This window comes from Stenella coeruleoalba (assembly GCF_951394435.1).
Source record: "Stenella coeruleoalba genome assembly, chromosome: 1".
In the NCBI taxonomy this organism is placed as follows: Eukaryota; Metazoa; Chordata; class Mammalia; order Artiodactyla; family Delphinidae; genus Stenella; species Stenella coeruleoalba.
Genome location: NC_137169.1, coordinates 45838475 through 45860911, shown reverse-complemented (window position 1 = coordinate 45860911; position 22437 = coordinate 45838475). Strand labels below are relative to the sequence as shown.

The following is a 22437-nucleotide window of genomic DNA, read 5'->3' as shown; positions in this document are numbered from 1 at the left end:
CTTTTATTAAAGCAGTAGAAACACGTGAGTATTTCAGTTTTCAGTGAACAGAGAAAATAAATTTTCAGCAGTTTTACTGAAATTTTTTTCATGAATTCTTCCATTTGTAATTATTAAAAGTAATACATCCGTCAACGAGGAGTTGTGTTTTTTTTTACTCATATACAGTGCCTTGAATAGAAAAGGAAACATTTTGTTTCATCCAGTGTACTGAACGGTGTTCATTTATCACAGTGACTCCCAGCCTTTTGCCACCTAAACACGAAAGCCAGAAAGAGATTTAAAATACACAGAAAGTCTTTTCACAAGTAATGCTATTCTTATATCATACCAACAAAAGAACTTCTTGACGTTTAACCTGTATATATGGTACCTTCTATTCATTCTTTACCTGTCCCTTGCAACCCAGAAATGCAGGTAAGAAGCAAAGGACAGCGCCAGCTCCATGGCTCTTGTCCTCAGTGCCTGATGCAGTTCTGATCTCCATGCCCTTCAACCCCCTCTTAAACACATCTCCCACACTCCACTCCATAAGTGTTTCTCTCAAAGGTTGGATGTCCTCTTTTCTGTGTATCCTTCCTAACCTGTGATCTCCTAACAAATGCAAGGTTGGCTTAGGTGACTGTGAGAAATTACTGTCCATCCCCTAAATGATTTCTGCTAAAGGTGAGCAGCAAAGAAGCCTTCGGTTTCGTGCATAATGCTTGCTGGTTATCTCTCATTGTCACTTTAAACAAGTTGACTTGGCAAACTATTTCTGTCTCCACATTTTCATAGATAGAAAGTTGGTTAGTGTCCTTGAAGAATTTTTTATCTGCAGGTGCACAGCAAATGTTTATGGGCATCTATTCTGATTTGTATAGCTTTCTGCCATGTAGATATTTGAATTTCAGGGCAGTAACTACAAAAACCTTTCTTTCTACCTACTTTAATTGAAAGATAGTTATTTCCATGTTGTGTTTTTGGTAAAGTTTTCAGACTCTCTATTCTCTATTCTTGCTGATCCATCCCTTAGATAATAATCTGGAGTCATAATTGAAAGATTTGCTACTTTATCATCAGGCCAAGAAGATACTTAGCTCTGAACCATAATCATCCCTCGTGTATTCATGGTCTCTTCCTTGGTTAAGTAAGCACCTCCCACTAGATTACTAGGTTGTGCCATCAGACCTGACTTAACCCTGTTTTAGGAATTGCAGCTCTTATATTTTCATTTCAAATGTTGATTTAGTTTAATGAGCGACTTAAGTAAATTATTCACTGTTGAAATTGACTTGTGTCGTTTGTTTTTAGATGTAGTACAGTGAATAGCCGATTGGCAGCCTACGAAGTCCTTGTAATGCTGGCTGATAGCTCACCTTCAAATCTTCAGATTATTACAAAAGAACTACTTTCTATGCATCATCAACCTGATCCTGCTCTTACCAAGGAGTTTGATGTAAGTTTTCTAGACCTCAATGCACTTAATTTTTTTTAGAATGCTCTCTTAAACATAGTATTTTAAAACTATGTTTGCATTATCCTAGTCACAAAGAAAGTCAGTGTTATTCTTTTGCTTATCAAATTCACGTACTCAAATCAACTATAATCTATAGTGTATTACACTAATACACCGTAATATATTACTAAATGGTACCCTTTTGATTAAAAAAGAGGAGAGATTTTCAAGTCAGTTGATAATTACTCTCAGTAAAAAGTAGCATTTGAATCTATTTTTTGAGGAACTATGCATGGCACAGTGCCAGGCACTAGAGCTACAAATTCCAGAAAACATTGGTTCTGTCACAGTATAGTCTATGTTCACTTAAATTCAACTAAGATTTATTGAGTTTACTATGCGCTAAGGTGTTGTTGGCTTTTGGAGCTCAGAAATGAAGATAGAACCCAGCACTAAGATTGAGGTATGTCCTGAATGCTCTACTAACAGAGAGGCACTTCAGCACCAGATGGTGGTGTTTTAGAAAGCTTCTTAGAAATGATGGAATTTAAAATAGAGCCCTTAAGAGTGATGAGCCAGTTGAAGCAAGGTGGGAAGGTCATTCCATACATGAGAAGCCATGGACAGCTTTGTATATGTCGGGATCTGCAAGAGGGAAGCGAGCTGCAAATGCCCTGGAATACCAGACCAGGAGTGTGGGAGGACACTTCTAAAGCGCTTTCCACTAATGTCATAAAGAGGCATTCTCATCCCTTTGGATGCCTGAGCTGAGTACTGTGGAACATACAAGTTAGGCAGGAAAAGAAGTGAGAACAGGTGTTCTAAGTAGAGGAAAGAGCACTTGCAAAGTGGAATGTGAATGCGTAAATTGGGAACTATTTTGGTATGAACTGTTTAGTTTATAATGCTTACTTTATGCTATGCTTTAAGTTTTACATGCATTTATTTAATAATCAGATTAAAATGACAATCTTATTTTAATAAGTCAGGGATTATATCAGCATAGTGAAAATATTTGTCATATAAATACTTACCTTTTTAGCACTGTTATGAACCAGTTTTTCTTATTTTATAACTATTTTTTTAGTCTGTGCTTTGGACTACAAATAAATTACACTGTTAATTAGATCTTAGAAATCACCCTGCTCTAAGTGCATGTTGAATGTTAATGAAAAGTATGTGATATTTAGCAATTCCTTTCAGTCCAGAAGACCTCCAGGGTTTTGTCAATTGGTTAGTTATTACATGGTTACACGTACTTGATATATGCAGGTAACATGATTCTGGTCATAGGATTAGAACCAAGATTCTGCTGTAATAGCATTTCAGAGTGTGTCGTTACAATATCCATTGAAGTGCCATGTTGAACTTGTAACCAAGATGCCTTTTCTAGATGATTTCTACCTAGAAAAATACTGTCCTGGAATCTACATTGTTACAGATCATCCTTAAGTGAAATGCTAGGGTGTTTACATACTTATTTAATGGCATGCTTATTAGAGGAAGTTCAGTAGAAGAATTTCACCTTCTCAAAAAAGGAAGGGAAGGGGCTTCCCTGGTGGCACAGTGGTTGAGAGTCAGCCTGCCGATGCAGGGGACACGGGTTCGTGGCACGGTTTGGGAAGATCCCACATGCCGCGGAGCGGCTGGGCCTGTGAGCCATGGCCGCTGAGCCTGTGCGTCTGGAGCCTGTGCTCCGCAACGGGAGAGGCCACAACAGTGAGAGACCCACATACTGCAAAAAAAAAAGGGAAGGAATATGAATATGAGCCTTCCTTGACTATCCAGACAGACAGGTTAGGATTCTTATAGTAAACACTTCATAGAACCCTTCCTACTTTTCAGATTACTACCTCAGTTTGTAAATATATATCAGTATTTTTACTTAATTAATGTATACCCTACTATAATGTAAGCTCCTTGAGATCAAGCACTAAATACATTTCTGCTCTCTCTCATGTCCCTGGCACAATGCCTGGCACATTGTGCTCTTAAGAAATGTTTGTCGAATGATAATCAAGTGACTAAATGCAAGACTACATAGTGGATGTATAGGTACATGCTTCGTATATATGTGAGGTACTTTAGGAACTAAAAGGAAACATTGAGATAGTAGTTTTAGATTTGTATTGCATCTGCAGAGGTACTTCATGAACATAGGTTTGCTACCATAACTCGTAACACACTGAATGGATAAATCTGTGTCTCTCTTTTCCTCTCAGACATCTCATAAAGCTGTAAGGAAATGTGCTAGTGGCAGAGATACTAATTCTCTCTCTCTATTTCTGCTCCTCTCTTTCCTAGTACCTTCCCCCAGTGGACAGCAGGTCCAGCTCAGGGTTTGTGGGACTGAGGAATGGTGGCGCTACATGTTACATGAATGCAGTCTTCCAACAGCTGTATATGCAGCCTGGTCTCCCGGAGGTGATTTTCTTCCTCTTTCCTGTTTAGTGTTATAAATGATGTATGTGTACGTTGCCTGAGAACTGTTCCATATTCATATATTGCATTTTGGGGTTTACTAAACTGGACATAATTAGAGATTCTCTAGTAGCTTCTGAAATCTGTATAGATGACATTGTTCATAGTCACATATTTTTGTATATCTGCTTAGGTAATATGCTGCCTGTTTGACAGATGGATTTGACTTAATGTGCTTTTTGAACTCCTCAATTACTCTCAAATTGTATTCCATAAAGCTACTAACACTTGGTATTTTAGAAATATTTAGACTCTCTCGTTAGCATTCTGTAATAATCTATTAGTAGCTTGTGATATAGCAAAGCTATGAAATAGTTTTGAGGATATTCTGTGTGTCATCATGTCACACTTATTTCTTATAGAGATCCTGGCATTACTAGTTCCAGTTTCTCATAATCGAACAGAAGCTCAAAGAGATGATTTATTCATGATTACACCAGCTAGGAAGCGTTGAAGCTAAACATATGCAGAGTTACAGCCATATACAAACATACATACCATTCTGAAGGAGCAGTGGGTACTCACACATACAGAAGTCAAGATTTTCTGAAAGCAGTTGAATATTTCTAATTTAATACAGTTCATTTCTTTTTAGTCATTACTTTCAGTGGATGATGACACGGACAATCCAGACGATAGTGTATTCTACCAAGTGCAGTCTCTCTTCGGGCATTTGATGGAAAGCAAGCTGCAGTACTATGTACCTGAGAACTTTTGGAAGGTATTTTACCCAGTAACTCTTTAGATTGAAGGGTGTTAGGTATTTGGAGTGTGGCTGCATTCTTTCTCTAGTGTCTTGTTTATTGACTCTAGACTAATCCCATTGCCAAGAACCTATAAAAGAAATGTCTGTACCATTCTTTTTGGCATTGGAGCTTGAGTCAAGTGATTACAATGTTGAGAATAGTCATTTATAATTTCTAGGGTTTTGCTAATCTTAAATGTTTTGACTATTTCCCATTATTCTTGTTTAGCTGTTTGAAATATTTGTTCAAATTATTCCTCTGAACTTATGCCCATTTCACTAATACCTCTAAATAAAGACCATTCTTCTAAAACATTGCTTTACTATGTTTTACCTTATATTTTCCCCTATAGGTTGGTTAGTTTCTAAGAGAGAAACTCTGTTCCCTGGCCTTAGATCTCACCCTCTATGGTTTCATAGACTTAGTATAAAGGGACCGAGGAAAAACATAGATGGCTGAATGCAAGCTAATCTCATGTCAATAAAAACTTTTATACCCTAATAGTAAACTTGGTTTTTAGAAGCATTTAAGGACTCTTTCATTTTCCTTTTCTACCACATTCAGAAATTGCTATTTTTCCTGTAACGACATATTTAATTCTTGTTACATAGATTTTCAAGATGTGGAACAAAGAACTTTATGTGAGAGAACAACAGGATGCATATGAATTCTTCACCAGTCTCATCGATCAGATGGATGAATATCTCAAGGTAGAAAAAGTTTCATTTTCCCTCTAACTCCCTCAGACTCTATAACATGAGAGCAGTGGTTTAGGATTTGGGATTACTATGAAACTGACAAATCAGAAAGGGATCGTCTTTAATACCACAACAGTAATTCATTTCTTCTGGGTTTGAATATCAAAACATATACAGAACACTATAGATTATAGATTTATTTTCTTCTTAATTCATCTGACACTTGATAAAGTATGTAACTCTTAACCTATACCCCATAATGATAACCATTTGTGGCTACACGCTCTGTGTCTGCATTGAAGTAACCTGGCCTCAGAGGAGTGCTGCTGTCACCGGTGAACTGATGGCCCCGTGCAGAACTGTTTTGCTCTGTCAAAGGGTACAAAAGGACCAGGTTCAAAAGTTGTTTGTGGTTGTGCGACCCAAAGCTTCCTACCTCTACCCAGGAAAATGTGTCACAAACTTCCTAAGTGGTATTGCCTTCTAAGATACAGATAGCTTCCCATCACTGCCAGCATTTGCCTCTCCTCTCAGTAGGCACAAATTATCCATTTCTTTTTTAAAAAATAACTCATAGGGACTTCCCTCGTGGTCCAGTGGTTAGGACTCCACAGTTCTGCTGCAGGGGGGCACGGGTTCAATCCCTGATCGGGGAACTAGATCCCACATGCATGCTGCAACTAAGAGTTAGCATGCCACAACTAAGGAGCCGGCGATCCGCAACTAAGGAGCCAGTGAGCCACAACTAAGGAGCCCACCTGCCACAACTAAGACCCAGCGCAACTGGGAAAAAATAATAATAATAACCTATAGGGACTTCCCTGGCAGTCCAGTGGTTAGGACTCCACACTTCCACTGCAGGGGGCACGGGTTCGATCCCTGGTTGGGGAACTAAGATCCCGAAACCTGCACAGCGCTGCCAAAAAAATAAATAAAAATAACATAAATTTGTAGCATTCTATCCACAAGAAAAAAGAGAAAATCGTGGAGAGTTACTCCTAGCTTGGTAATTGTGGCAAGTGGAGAAGGAGTCGGGATCATCATGGATCATCTGAATCCTTCTGGATCCTGTCATCAGTGTGGCTGACGGCGCTCCTCTTCCTTTTCTGATCATTTGCATTACTCTGGCAGCGGGTCTCATGAGTTATAATTCTTTCATTAGTTCCCAGCTTAAACTACCAAGCTGACTTGTTTTATTTTGTTGGTTAAATTCAAATCTATGCTTTAGCTCAGGTCTAAGTAAAATTCTGTATAAACAACCTAAAAGTTCTAGAGGCATCAACTAAAATTTTAACTTTTTATTTCAACAGAAAATGGGGAGAGACCAAATTTTTAAGAATACTTTTCAGGGCATCTATTCTGATCAGAAGATCTGTAAAGACTGTCCTCACAGGTTAGTGAAGATAACACTGACATCAGAAAATAATCACCATCATTTTTAAATGATTCTTCTAGAATGTTGTAAATTTTTTATTCATTGAGAGGTTTGCAGATATATCTCCTAATGGATCTATAAATGTTTATTGAATTAAATTTCTTTGGTGACATTTCCAGGGAATTAATTTCCATTTCTAAAATTTCTTTGTTGAAATTCATAATTTTAAGCAATTCTAAGTGATCAAAAATTGGCATTTTTATTTAGTATACTTTTAGAAGGATGAGAAGAAGGTGTGTGTTAATTATAGTGATTAGGAATGTATCAATAGTTCTGTGTTCAATCTCAAGTATTGTGGTAATTTCAAGGTTTTTAAATTCCATTGCTGATACGGTGTTTCTGTTATTTCCTAAGCAGATATGAGCGCGAGGAAGCTTTCATGGCTCTCAATCTAGGAGTTACTTCCTGTCAGAGTTTGGAAATTTCTTTGGACCAGTTTGTTAGAGGAGAAGTTCTAGAGGGAAGTAATGCATATTACTGTGAAAAGTGTAAAGAAAAGGTATTACATTTGCCCTTTTCAAAACACAAGATTAATTTGTTATTCATGGACTTCGTCTTTATGTTTTATGTAAGATCAGTATTAAGCTCCTATTGTTATTGCCATTAAATTGTGTCATGACTTGTGTTCACAGAGATGGGAAAGCCCTGTAGAAATCTGTGACCTTCATATTAATTACTTTGTTATTTTATTGTCTCCATGGAGATAATTGGGTTTTGCTTCTCTTTAGAGAACAACAGTGAAAAGGACCTGTATTAAGTCATTACCTAGTGTCTTGGTCATCCACCTGATGAGATTTGGATTTGACTGGGAGAGTGGACGCTCCATTAAATATGACGAACAGATAAGGGTAACTTATTTTTTTTTCTTGGTTTTTTAATAACCATTATTACTGTGCTCCCTTTATTGTTTCCTTTTTATATTTTCAAATTTCATCTAAAATGTGAAAGGCTGTGGTCTCAGCATTCTGAGACGTGCACAGCCCCTCGTCTTAAGCAGCTGCTGCTAGTGGTACCGGCAGATCTCTAGACAGTAACCCTCATTTCTAGAAGGCATCCTAGTGACAGCTATGAAGTGAAATCCTTTCCTTAATGCTCAAGCAAGAGACTGCTTAAACCTTCCTAGACTTGTAAGTCATTCTGAAATTGTGTACTTGAATTGGAGGGTAGTCCTAGCTTAAATTAGGAAAACACATCATCCCTCTTCTTTGTACAGACTTAACTGGGTGTGACCCTATATGTTACTAACCAACATTGTGCTCTTTTTGCTTTTTAAATAGTTTCCCTGGATGCTAAACATGGAGCCTTACACAGTTTCAGGAATGGCTCGCCAAGATTCATCTTCGGAAGTTGGTGAAAACGGGCGAAATATGGATCAGGGAGGTGGAGGATCTCCACGAAAAAAAGTTGCCCTTACAGAAAACTACGAACTTGTCGGCGTCATTGTACATAGTGGGCAGGCACATGCAGGCCACTACTATTCCTTCATCAAGGACAGGCGGTAAGGGGTTCTCGTACTGCTCCCTCACTCCACCCTTCCAGTAGTCTCTCCTCCGTTCCCTGCCCTGCCGTACCTCTCCTCCACTCCCCCTGCTTTCCTATGTCCCTCCTCTGCTCCCCTGCCCTGCTGTACCTCTCGTCTTCTACCCCTATCCTCCTATGTCTTTTCTATGCATTCTCTGCCCTCCTGTATCCCTCCTCCACTCCCCCTGCCCTCCTATATCCCTCCTCCACTCCCCCTGCCCGCCCTGTATCTCCCCTCTGCTCTCCCTGCCCTGCTTTGTCATCCACACTTATCATTACGGTGCAATGATATCACATTGTTCTTTGATCTTATTTCATATTGGATTTTTAAAAGTTGTTGCAATTGTTTTATCCCTTCAATTTGAAAAGTTGTTTAAGAAATTGAAGTAACTGTTGCTATATTTTTCTTAGGTGTTTTCAAATGGTAATTACCTGCTGTATTTGTAGACAATACATAGAGATAAATGCTGGGGATGGGGATGTTTGATTTGTAACTTCATAATATTTGTTTTATCAAATCTGTGCTCTAGGGGATGTGGAAAAGGAAAGTGGTATAAATTTAATGACACAGTCATAGAAGAATTTGACCTAAATGATGAGACCCTAGAGTACGAATGCTTTGGAGGAGAATATAGACCAAAAGTTTATGATCAAAGTAAGTATTTGCAAATGTATATTTTCCATGAGTTTTATTTTCTTAATTTATAGTTTTCTATCAAATTGGAAGCAGTATTTTTTATGTAAAAATAGAAAAGATTTTATTTTTTTACATACTACTGCTCTAGCCATGTAGGTCCACAAACTCCTTGATAGCCAGGGTGAAAAGGTTCCAGCTGCTTACGGAATTCTTTTTAAATAATTCCTTACAACAGCCCTGGGACGGAGGGTGAGTTCAATGGAAGAAATGAATATTAAAGAACAACTTGAAAGAATTTCAACCTTACAAATAGTTTCAGAAGTAGTAGTCCACTAAAATTTTCAAATTTCCTTTTCACTTATGTAGAGGTGTGATTAATGGAGAAGACATTTCTAGCACCTGTGTTTTTAAAACCTTATTTGTTATGCAGTGTGGTAAAGGAATCTTTCCACAACTCTACCCCCAGAAGAAAAAATATAAGGAAAAGTACATCACAGAATCCCATCAGAATTTGCTATTTGAAGCAGAAATATTTTTCAGAGACCTTGACATTTTTGAAACCTGATTTTGAAATACTCTAGGGGCATTTAAATTTTTCCACGTGTATGAGATCCACAGTGTTAGATTTTGACACCAGACCACGGTAGTCATGCATCTAATGGTAGTAACCTTTATTAGCTGAACATAGTGTCATTGCCAAAATTTACCTGCATTTGGCTCTTCTATGCAGAAATGGTTAAGTGAGGCCAATTATAATCCCATCCTATGCCACAGAACTTATTTTTAAATGTTACTTGCCTTTTGATTAAATTTCCACATGCCTCGGAATGTATACCTTCTTTCCCCTACTCTGCTACCATACAGCTCCTTACTCCCTGCCCCTCTGAATCACCTTCAGAGTGATTTTTAAGCAGTGCTCTAAAAAGACACACACTTCACTTACGCTTTCCATTTAACAAATTTAGTAAGTAATTACTTGCTGGATTTGTAGGTCCTTTGTTATAGATTGTCAAGACAAAAAAAAAACAAAACACCTTTTTTATTTACAAAGAGATTTTTCTTATTGTCTCATTATGAAGCGAACCCATATACTGATGTACGCCGAAGATACTGGAACGCCTATATGCTCTTCTACCAAAGGGTGTCTGATCAGAACTCCCCTGTGTTACCAAAGAAAAGTCGAGTCAGCGTTGTGCGGCAGGAAGCTGAGGACCTCTCTCTGTGAGTTTCTCCTCTGTGTAATTTGCTGTGTGATTGCAGTATGTGATACCGTGATCTTCAGAGTATGCTGTTTGGGATTTAAGGGTAATTAGCTAAGCTAGAGAGAAATTCTAAAAAGAAAATAAGTAAATCCCTCTACCTTTTTTCTTGCTGCTACCTGGTCATTATTTCCTTGGCAAGAAGTTATTTTGTTTTCAGAAACATGCATAGAAATTATTTCATTCTAGAATTGAGATTTTTTTTTAAATCTCATTTATTGAGTACACTTTATGTCCAGAGCATAGTTTTGGGTTGGCCAAAAAGTGCCTTCAGTTTTTAAGTAAAAATAAAAGACTTTTTATTTTCACCAAGAACTTTATTGAATAATGTATTCACCCTTTTGTTCCACTATCTTCCGCCATTTTTCAGGCAAATTCATAATTCCATCTTTCCAAAACTTTTTATCTTTTTGAGAAAAGAACTGTTCCAGGTGCCTTTTACAGTCTTCCAGGGAATTGACATTTTTTCCATTAAGAGAATTTTGTAAAGACCGAAATAAATGGAAATCCAAAGGTGCAAAGTCTGGTGAATACGGCGGATGAGTCAAAACTTCCCAGCCAAGCTGTAACAGTTTTTGCCTGGTCATCAAAGAAACATGCAGTCTTGTGTTATCCTGATGGAAGATTATGCGTTTTATGTTGGCTAATTCTGGATGCTTTTTGTCGGGTGCTGCTTTTAGTTGGTCTAATTGGGAGCAGTATTTGTTGGAATTAATCGTTTGGTTTTCCTGAAGGAGCTCATAATAGAGGACTCTCTTCCAATCCCATCATATACACAACATCACCTTCTTTGGATGAAGACCATCCTTTAGTGTGGTTGGTGGTGGTTCATTTCGCTTGCCTCGGGATCTCTTCCGTTCCACATTATTGTACAGTATCCACTTTTCAACACCCGTCACAATTTGTTTTAAAAACGGAACATTTTCATTACGTTTTAGTAGAGAATCGCATGCGAAAATATGGTCAAGAAGGGTTTTTTCGCTTAACTTACGTGGAACCCAAACATCAAAGCAATTAACATAACCCAGCTGGTGCAAATGATTTTCAACGCTTGATTTGGATATTTTGAGCATGTCGGCTATCTCCCGCGCGGTAGAATGTTGATTGTTCTCAATTAATGTCTCGATTGGATTGCTGTCAACTTCAGCTGGTCTCCGCAACCGTGGAGCATCGTCCAGCGAGAAATTTCCAGCATGAAACTTCGCAAACCACTTTTGACATGTTCGATCAGTCACGGCACCTTCTCCATACACTGCACACATCTTTTTTTTGCATTTCAGTTGCTTTTTTTAACCTTTCTTGAAATAATAAAGCATAATTTGCCAAAAATGTTGCTTTTTTTCTTCCATCTTAAATATTAAAATGGCTACACAAAAATTTTCACCAATTTTGATAAGCCTTTTTTTTAATGCACTCTGATCTGACAGCTGTCACATACAGTCTAATAAAATTGTTCTGAATGAAGTTAAAGACAACCAAGTGCTACTTCAGCCATCTTACGGAAAAAAAACGAACCAACCTTTTGGCCAACCCAATAAATACTATACCAGCACTGTCTGAAAAGTTTTTTTAAAGGTCCTGTTTTCTGTGAATTTGCATTTTAATACATTAGATCAGGAAAGTATACAGTCTAATACCCTGTTTATGTTAAGTTTATCCGGTTGTAGCAAACTACTAAAACAATAGCTGTTTTATTCTAGACAAACACTTTTCTGATTCCATCTCTTAGGTCAGCACCATCTTCACCAGAAATTTCACCTCAGTCATCTCCTCGGCCCCATAGGCCTAACAATGACCGGCTCTCTATTCTAACCAAGCTGGTTAAAAAGGGTGAGAAGAAAGGACTCTTTGTGGAGAAGATGCCTGTTCGCATATACCAGGTAAGAACTGTATAAAAAGTTCTAAGGGGGCTTCCCTGGTGGTACAGTGGTTGAGAGTCCGCCTGCCAATGCAGGGGACCCGGGTTCATGCCCCGGTCCGGGAAGATCCCACATGCTGCGGAGCGGCTGGGCCCGTGAGCCATGGCCGCTGAGCCTGTGCGTCCGGAGCCTGTGCTCCGCAATGGGAGAGGCCACAACAGTGAGAGGCCCGTGTACCGCAAAAAAAAAAAAAAAGTTCTAAGGGATAAAATCCAGATAAATGTCAAAATCTATCTCGTGGGTCCAAAACTACTCCTGCCAGCCTTCTTGTGGACGTAGTTGTACCTCTAGCGCCACGTCTTCTGACCCACCTTGTCACAGAGGTGGCAACAGACTCAAGATTGGCCAGGGCTGTCACTGACCTGCTGTGTGATGCCCCACATAAACAAGGGGGAGGGGGGCTTCCCCGGTGGCACAGTGGTTGAGAATCTGCCTGCTAATGCAGGGGACACGGGTTCGAGCCCTGGTCTGGGAGGATCCCACATGCCGCAGAGCAACTAGGCCCGTGAGCCACAACTGCTGAGCCTGCGCTCTGCAACAAGAGAGGCCGCGATAGTGAGAGGCCCGCGCACCGCAATGAAGAGTGGCCCCCGCTTGCCACAACTAGAGAAAGCCCTCACACAGAAATGAAGACCCAACACAGCAAAAATAAATAAATTAATTAATAAACTCCTACCCCCAACATCTTAAAAAAAAAAAAAAAGAGAGAGGGAGTGGGCAGTGCAGAAACATATTGCTGAAATTAATTTATTGAATCTGGGGAGAAAAATAAGTTACGGTTCATAACCTTTGGGTAAAACTAATATAACAGTGATGAACGTTAGTTATTGAATACCTGCTCTGTGCTACATGCTTAAACAAATCCCTAATTCTTAAAACACTCTCGTGGAGTACCAGGTTTTATTCCCATTTTTCAGATGAAAAGGAGAAAAAGCTTAGAAAAGCGAAATGATCTGCCAATGTCACAGAGCCAGGATTTAAATTCAGACTGTCCAGCTGCCCAATCCAGACTTTATACACTAAGTAATCAAAAGCTAAGTAGCCAGAATCAAAAGATTTAAGAAAAATATGGAGTCTTTGATTGAGAGAGAGAGAGAGAATTGAGCATCTGATACACAGAGAGCATGGGGTTGGTTGTACTTGGGAAAGCTCTCATTGTCCCTTTCCACTCAGATTAACAGGTTAGAATTCAGTTGTCCTTCACATGGTGGTTTTTCTGAATTTCCCAGAAGAATTTGGTTTAATGAATCATAATTCACCTTTTTACAGCTTCTTATCTTTGAAAGGAAGTTTTTCCTCTCTCCTTTTTAAAAATTTGAAGGCTTGAGAGAAGTGTTTTTATGAACCCATTTTACCTAACATATCAGTAAAAATGTCTTCTCCATACTGAATAATTTACCCTGTTTCTTAAAAATAATTACCAATTTTCTTTTATAGATGGTGAGAGATGAAAACCTCAAGTTTATGAAGAATAGAGATGTGTACAGTAGTGATTATTTCAGTTTTGTTTTGTCTTTAGCATCATTGAATGCTGTAAGTACTAGTTGGATTGTTACTAAACAAATTAGAAAGGATCATAGTTAAATATCTTTCCACTAAAGCATTCAGTGACTCACCGTCACTCTCACTTGTTAGCATTTAGATTAAATGCCAAAAAAAATTCCCACAAATGTGTCACTTAATGGGTGATATTAAAATACAGGCAGTATTCAGAATATATAATACAGATTGTGAATGAATGTGGGTTTCTACTTACTGGCTTTTTTAAGTGCTCTTGTTATATTTTATAAAAAATTTAAGAGTAGCCATAGGTGATGTAAACAGATATTGGGCTATGAGGAGATTAATTATTCCCAATTCGTAATCAGATGTTACCAGACTCAAGATCAGCTTCTAAGTGCTTCTTTTTCTTGAGCACCATGATCACAGTTTGCCAGTAAGGGGAAGACTTTCTTAGTCTATTGGTAGCTTAATTAACACGCTGTGGTCTAAAGGCTCTATTTTGAGAAGGCTTCATAAAAGAAATGAAGGAGATATCTTTTCTTAATCTTTTTATAATTTAACTGCAACATTTTCTATTATGAACTGGCTGGATTTTTCTTACTAGTATTTAACTTTATTTTATATGTATCTCATTATTCAGTCCGTAACAATGCATAATAATCTATAAAACTTCTGTGAAAAATAGCCTGTCTTTTTTCTCTCTCTCTTGTAGACTAAATTAAAGCATCCGTACTATCCTTGCATGGCAAAGGTGAGCTTACAGCTTGCCATTCAGTTCCTTTTTCAAACTTATCTACGGACAAAGAAAAAACTCAGGTAAGAGGTGACACATTTTGATAGTCTATTGTGACAAAAGGCATTAATTAAATTAAAGTTGAATTTATAAATTCAAACACTTAAAATTAAATTCAAAACATTGTTTTAGGTAGTTGAAGGCAACTACCTAATACACCCGGATGATTAAAATATGGGTTCCTATTTTTAAGGTATTTCTAGTTCAGTAGGAAAGATGGACAAAACAGAAAAAGAACTGTGGTGTAAATGCTATATGTCTTTAGAAATTGGGAAAAGTCATATCCAGATATGGGGCTTGAACTGGCTATCCATGTTAGTCCAGCGGTCATAACTTATCCTCCACCCCGCCCCCCCACAAAAAATTTTTTTTAAATAAAAAAAAATGAGCGACACTCCATGGAGTTATTTGCTGGGCTGTCTAACATCGCTGTCTTTGCTTTTTTAAAGGGTTGACACTGAAGAATGGATTGCCACTATTGAAGCATTACTTTCAAAAAGTTTTGATGCTTGTCAGTGGCTGGTTGAATATTTTATTAGTTCTGAAGGACGAGAATTGATAAAGTAAGTGTCAGTCAGTATCTTTCAGTTAAAAGAAATGTGTGTCTCTTCCAGTGATTTAGAGCTGAAGCTTCTCGTAACTCTTTTTATTTCAACTTGAAATTCTTTTTCTGGTTGGAATCAATTCTAAGCAGGTAACCAGGCCCTCCCAGGCAACGGCTGTTGCTCAGGGGATTCCAAAATACAAATCTCTTCCCTCGGACTCACAGTCTGGTGGCAGGTAAAGATCAGCCGTCCTGGGTTATACAGTAAGACCACAATATTGCTAATGTGTTTGGATTCTGGCTAAAATATTATTTTTCAAAAAGTTTTTGATAGCATGATAGTGTGGCAGATATACCATGATGGTATATTTACCTACATATCTATAATACAAAAGTAATTGGATTTTTCAAGAAGGTCCGATCACTGTGAATGTTTACACCTTGCTCCTTATTCTCTTATCCTCGGAGAGTTCAGCATCGATGTGGGGGACTCAGCGAGCACCTTGATCTGTCAGTGGCCAGGCTGCTTTATCCCCAGTGGCCGCTCCCCTCCCTCTGCCGCAGCTTGCCCCACGCCCCTCGGGCGTGCCGAGCGGGCTCACCCGCTGCTAGCCAGTGGCCTTGCCTCAGCCTTCACCCCAGCACAGGTGAAGCCCCCCGCCCCGCCCCAAGCTGCACACCAACCAGTCTGTTCCCATCTTCTCCTTTCCTCCTGATATAATGGAGGAAGCATCCTCTCTCCTCTCAAAGTGAATCTCTCTACATGAGCAAAGCTTCTCAAGGAAGTTGGCGTCTTTACCTTCCAGAGTTTTCTATTGGGTCACTTCTGTCAGCATGCAAATATGCTCTGGTATCTCTCAACTTAAAACAGACAAGGAATTCAGAAATGCAAGTCCCTTCCCACAGGGAGATCCTCGTGCGGCGGCAAGTTAAGATCTAATTGAAACTCCTGGTCCCGTATCCCCTTCATCTTGAGGTCTGAGCTTCAGACATTCATTCACTGGCCTGCTTGGTATCTCCACCTCTGCCTCCTCCAGTGTACTTCATACAGCAACAGAAGGGTTCTTTTGAAACAAATTAGATTATGTTACTTCTCTGCTTAAAAATTCTTCAGTGGATTCTCACTGCACTTATAATAAAATCCAAAATCTTTGCCATAATGTAATACAAAAGGCCTCACTTGAATATGGGCTTTGCCTGTGTGTTTCACTTTCCACCTGGCTTATCATTCACCTGATTGTTGATTCCTTGAACACACGAAGCTTTTTGTCCTGCCTAAAGACCTTTTTGCTAGTTATTCCCTCCATTTGAAAGTCTCCCCTCTACTCTTTGCATAGAAAGCGCCTTCTCATCCATCAGATGGCAAGGGCCACCCAATTTAAAGTAGGTCTGCCCTATTGTTTGCTCTGTCTCCTCCACTGAACTGCAGCTTCCTGACGGGCAGAAGCTACTCCGTTTGGTTCCCTGCATTAAGTGCTCACGTATTTGTGCATGAATACATGCATACAGTTCATAAAGAGAGAACAGATAAACATTTCTTTGAAGTGTTTTTGCCTGTCCCTTTAGAGTTTGCATTAAAAATAACCTTTCACCCATTTTTCCAGCTTAATTCCAAAATATCTTCCCATTAGGACTCCTGAGTATTGTGTTAAGCAGTAGAACGTCATAGAATCATCATCCATTTGAAAGGAACATGGCAAAATATTTAGTTTACCATCAAGCAGGCTCGCTCTTAAATATCTCCAGAGAAACTCAGTAACTTCCTTTGTTTTTTTTTTTTGTTTTTGCGGTACGTGGGCCTCTCACTGTTGTGGCCTCTCCCATTGCGGAGCACAGGCTCCGGACGCGCAGGCTCAGCGGCCATGGCTCACAGGCCCAGCCGCTCCGCGGCATGTGGGATCTTCCCGGACCGGGGCACGAACCCGTGTCCCCTGCATTGGCAGGCAGACTCTCAACCACTGCGCCACCAGGGAAGCCCTGTTTTTGTTTTTTTTTTAACATCTTTATTGGAGTATAATTGCTTTACAATGGCATGTTAGTTTCTGCTCTATAACAGTGAATCAGCTATACATATGTTCCCATATCTCTTCCCTCTTGCATCTCCCTCCTTCCCACCCTCCCATCCCACCCCTCTAGGTGGTCACAAACCACCTAGCTGATCTCCCTGTGCTATGTGGCTACTTCCCACTAGCTATCTATTTTACGTTTGGTAGTGTATATATGTCCATGCCACTCTCTCACTTTGTCACAGCTTACCCTTCCCCCTCCCCATATCCTCAAGTCCATGCTTTAGTAGGTCTGTGTCTTTATTCCTGTCTTACCCCTACGTTCTTCATGACCTTTTTTTTTTTCTTAGATTCCATATATATGTGTTAGCATACAGTATTTGTTTTTCTCTTTCTGACTTACTTCACTCTGCATGACAGACTCTAGGTCCATCCACCTCACTACAAATAACTCAGTTTCGTTTTTGTGGCTGAGTAACATTCCATTGTACATATGTGCCACATCTTCTCTGTCCATTGGACACTTAGGTTGCTTCCATGTCCTGGCTATTGTACATAGAGCTTCAATGAAAATATTTGCAAATAAAGTAACTGACAAAGGATTAATCTCCAAAATTTACAAGCAGCTCATGCAGCTCAATAACAAAACAACAAACAACCCAGTCCAAAAATGGGCAGAAGACCTAAATAGACATTTCTCCAAAGAAGATATCCAGATTGCCAACAAACACATGAAAGAATGCTCAACATCATTAATCATTAGAGAAATGCAAATCAAAACTACAATGACATATCATCTCACACCGGTCAGAGTGGCCATCATCAAAAAATCTAGAAACAGTAAATGCTGGAGAGGGTGTGGAGAAAAGGGAACCCTCTTGCACTGTTGGTGGGAATGTAAATTGATACAGCCACTATGGAGAACAGTATGGAGGTTCCTTAAAAAACTATAAATAGAACTACCATATGACCCAGCAATCCCACTACTGGACATATACCCTGAGAAAACCATAATTCAAAAAGAGTCATGTACCACAATGTTCATTGCAGCTCTATTTACAGTAACTTCCTTTGGTAGTATGATTTGGTTTCTTTGAACTCCTAATGGTAAAGAATCTAGTGAATTACCTAACCTAAATGTTCCTGGTAAAGTTTATTATATTTTGTGTCTTTCTTTATAAAGCCCAATTACTCATCATTATCGAATTAATATTCTCCTTTCTCTAATTACTTATTTCTTTAGAACTTTTAAGATAGCTTAAATTGTTGTTGTTACAACTAAAAAATAAACATACACTCTACTAATACCTCAGTAACTGTGCATGTGAAGAGGCTGTTGTCTCTCGGATTAGCCCCTCTGTAGTCCTTTCAGGGGACAATTTTTAAATGTAATTATAAGTGTAAAAAATTAAATTAGCAAATAATGCTTGCAAATTGATCTAAAGCAATTAAAACTACTAACATGAAGGGTACTTTACATCTTAAAAATTTTTTTTATATTGTGGAAATTTTTAAACATACTCTAAAGTCGACAGAATAACGAACCCTCTCCTGTACCCATCCCCAGCTTGAGTTGTCAGCATTTGGCCAGTCTTGTTTGCTTATCCCAATTCCCACACACGCTCACATGCATACTTTTCTTTTATCCTCTGAAATATTTTAAAGTAAATTTCAAACATCATATAATTTCACTATAAATTTTTCAGCATGTATCTCTAACAGGTTAAGTTTAAAAAAAAAAAATAAGTGCTTTACCATCATCACTCTAAACAAAAATGATAGTAATTCCTTCCTATCATCCTGTACCCAGTCCATGTTCAGATTTCCCCAGATGTCTCAAAAGTGTTATTTTACCATTGAATTTGTACAAATCAGGCTCCAAATGAGCTCCATTTGGTCTCCATTTGGTTTGTATGTTTCTTAAGGTTCTTTTAATCTGTAATTGTTCCGTTTCCCCACCACCTTTTCTGTCATGCCATTTAACTGGCGTGAGACAGGTCATTAGTCCTGTAGAAGTGCCCATATTCTGGGTTTGCATTCTCACGATGCTTCCTAATGTCTGTGATAGGAAATGTGGAGCACCCCCTGTAGATATTCTTTCCAGAAGAATTGTACCTAAATCTGATCAGACATCTAGAGCTAAATATTGCAAGAGTACTTGTTATCTTTTAAACTTGCCTGGAGTTGCCACTTAGAATCTTAGTGGATGTTGAACAGAACCTTGTGTCGGGTTCACATTAGGTAGCTAATGCTGAGCATTGACAGTTACGTGCAATGAGCAGAAGTGAAGTGGCTTCAGAAAACTCCACTGTCATCTTCCTGTGGGGAGAAGGAGGGCAGGGCTGTCAGCAAATGCTGCCCTCAGACAGGGACCAGAGCAGCTTTCACTGCTGTGACCTGAAAGAATGCCTCAGGACAGCTTTGCCTTGGGTCATCAAAATTCTGTTATATTAAATCTTGCTCATGGAACAATGAGACTTTTCTGTTAAGAGATATTAGAAACGATAGGTAAGTTTTCACTGTGCTGATTATAATATGGGTTGTCATGTCAGGGTGCGTGTGTGAAACAGAGAAAGAAAAGCTGACTGTGGGGAAGCATGCAGTTACCTAGTTGCTCTCAGGTAGTTACCACCACTGCCCGGCGCCAGGGAGCAGGTGTTTCTGCCTGACCGCGCCCTCCGCCACATCTGAGGCTGCTGCCTCTACCGCCCTGGTGGTGTGGAGGATTGGATTGGGTCATGCCTTTGCAGCGGGCAGTGTAGTATCCCAGTGTAACACTGGGTGTGCCAAATATGATGGACGTGGCTGATAAACCTTAAAACTGCTGTCATCGTCATCATCATCATCATCGTAGAAGAAGAAGAAAGGAAGGAAGCAGGACCTTTTCAGCCTCACATGCTTCTGGGAGGACTGAGTAATAAGTAAACGTTGGGAGGGAAGAGGAGAGGAAAGTGAAAGGATGGAAACACCAGGTGCACAGGGGGATTGGGAGGTGCTGTGTTGACTCAGAACTTTGAACTTGTGTCTTATTCTGAGACATTGAAGGGGTGCCAGGGAGAACTACTCCTGAGTGAACAGAACTTATAAAATTTTAGGTTCTTTGCTTGTATATCTCTTGAAGTCTGAATTTACATTTATACAGATACTCATCTTGGGGGAAGAAAGAAAGAAAAAACAGGAAAAAATCCACTTTCTGTGTTCAAGGGTCTTGTTTTCCTTTTTCTCCTCCTTCCTCCCTCACAAGGGCCTGTGTGTGCTGATGCTCTCAGGAGACTTGAACTTACATCTTGGAGTAATTTTTTTCTTGGACAGTAGGTGGGACCATGTTGGGAAAGTTGGGTTATAGAAATCTATCTTGCTTTTTCACACCACGTTTCTCTCTATGTTAGGATTTTCTTGTTGGAGTGCAATGTGAGAGAAGTACGTGTCGCTGTGGCCACCATCCTGGAGAAAACCCTAGACAGTGCCTTGCTTTATCAGGATAAGGTCAGTCTTGTTTTCTAAATGTTATTTACACATTCTGTTTTTACCAAATGTTTTAAAGTGCACATAATAAGAAAGAAAGCCTAGGATTAGAGTCTGGTAATTATCCACATAAAATACACGTTCTGTGCACTGACTTCCTGGTAAATGCCAGGCTAGAAGACATTCTGTCCTCCTCTCCTCAGATCCCAGATGTCAGGGTAGGCTAGGAACTCAGATCTGCTTTGGTCTGTGTCAGGATTTTCTGTCTAGAGCACTTCCTTCTCAGAGTCTTCTCTTGAGAGTTTGTGTTCGATCTCTCTGCATTAAGACCAACCTGAGTCTAGAGTCTCTAGTCTAGACCGACAGTCATTTTGAGCCACCCCTGGCTTTGTCTCTTCCCTCCTAAGTTATTTTCATGATCCGAACCTTCATTTGGCAGCCGGACCAAATAGTGCCGTCCATCCAGGGGCATTGGCCACAACAGTTCCTTCTTTGATCTCCGTTATTCCCTAATCCTTGTTCCTTTTCCTCTGAATTTCTTCTTCTTCTTAACCATGTTTTCTGTAACATATTTTCTTCTGGTTCACAATGCCACACATGCTAAAACAAACCATGGTATTTATTACCATCCTCAGTCCCCCCAAATTTTAAGTCTCAGGGACATAAATGACATGAGTCTGATTATTCAGTCTGTTATAAAGTCCTAGCAAATACAGCAGTTACTTCCCAAGTTTGCTGTTTCAAACAGCTGACACTACATGGAAAACTTTGAAAAATGTTGTTTTGAGAATGAATTGGCTCCTTATAAACTCCTTATAAATTGGCTGGAGGCAGTGTCTCAACGAACTGAAGGCAAATTCTAGGAATTGCTGCTTCAGATTCAGATGTTGGCTTTACTGTTCAATCCTTTAAAGAGGCCCTTGATCCACACCCAGTGCCTGGCACCCAGGCACTTAGTTCCTTCAGCAGTCCTGAGCCGGGGTGCCCCGTTAGACCAGACATGCTCAGGAGCTCCGCTCAATCCAGGATGGAGAAGGAGGTCAAATACACTCTTCAGGGAGGACCTAGAGGAAGACTCTCTCTCTCAGTTCCAGGGATCCTAAGGAAGTGGAGGTGTACTCTAAGGCATTGGCTTTCGATCAGCTTAAACAGCAGAACCATTTTTGGCAAAACCTTACCTGGTTGCAGAATATTTAAAAATAGGTCATTGGGAGCAGCCTAGGACAGTTTGGATACCGTTGCCCTGAAGTACCCCTGTGGAAGTTTTCTGATATTTAACATAAGGACCTTCTTACTCTCCTCCTTCCTCCCATGTACAAACCCGGACAAAGGATAAAGGCAGAGTTAGTGTAGTCTCCCTACAGATGGGGTCAGGCCATAGAGCATCATCCCACCAACCTCTAAAGGCAGGGCTGCAGTGGGGAGAAAGGGAAGGGAGTGGTGGAGGACATAAACCATTTGCCTCAGTAAATTCTACTTGATATCCAGCTGATGTATTTTATGTCTAATTTTACCCCATAATGGAAATGGTACCTCTTGCTACCCACTTTATATTGTAAAGTACTTTGAAATGAAGTGCTACATAAATGGTAGATTTTACTGTATATAACGAGTGTGACAGGATGGATGGGAATATTTCGCAAGTCTGTGAGAACCATCTCTAGAGGAAATGAACTGATAAAGAGTAGTAAGGCTGGTCTTAATTCTCAGATCACACATGAATTTCTAGGGACTTGTCCAAAAACAGTTGGGGTGGGAGGGAAAGAAGAAGCAATGTGATGACCAAAATGGTTTCTAAACAAATAAAATGTTTTTCAAAGCTTTCCATGAGGCGTCAGCGGGCTTTCAAGTAAGTTCACAGTTGAGTCGATATTACCGTTGTCATTCTGTCAGGCTGTTGCTCTCCATTTGCTCCATTGGCTTGATTTCTAGCCCCTATGCCTGTGTCTGTGTTTTTTATTCTTTGCATCTGTGATTATGTGAAGAAGTAGC

General features: G+C 39.5%; 1 protein-coding gene across 4 annotated transcripts in view; it reads left to right on the top strand.

Annotated features, from left to right (window-relative positions):
- USP24 (ubiquitin specific peptidase 24) overlaps nt 1-22437 on the top strand; it is a 152135-nt gene that overhangs the window by 107987 nt on the left and 21711 nt on the right. For 3 of the 4 annotated variants that reach the window (XR_013827130.1, XM_079913343.1, XM_079913341.1), the window contains exons 42-56: nt 1294-1438; nt 3743-3862; nt 4515-4640; nt 5277-5375; nt 6674-6756; nt 7153-7297; nt 7527-7646; nt 8076-8296; nt 8850-8974; nt 10036-10177; nt 11945-12095; nt 13572-13667; nt 14350-14453; nt 14880-14993; nt 20370-20466. Coding sequence is in view for 3 of the 4 variants with exons in the window: in XM_079913343.1 (XP_079769469.1) it covers nt 1294-1438; nt 3743-3862; nt 4515-4640; nt 5277-5375; nt 6674-6756; nt 7153-7297; nt 7527-7646; nt 8076-8296; nt 8850-8974; nt 10036-10177; nt 11945-12095; nt 13572-13667; nt 14350-14453; nt 14880-14993; nt 20370-20466 (1888 nt within the window). In the remaining variant the exon portion in view is untranslated. The remainder of the gene's footprint in view (nt 1-1293; nt 1439-3742; nt 3863-4514; nt 4641-5276; nt 5376-6673; nt 6757-7152; nt 7298-7526; nt 7647-8075; nt 8297-8849; nt 8975-10035; nt 10178-11944; nt 12096-13571; nt 13668-14349; nt 14454-14879; nt 14994-20369; nt 20467-22437) is intronic. The other variant, XM_079913342.1, reaches the window with a different exon arrangement.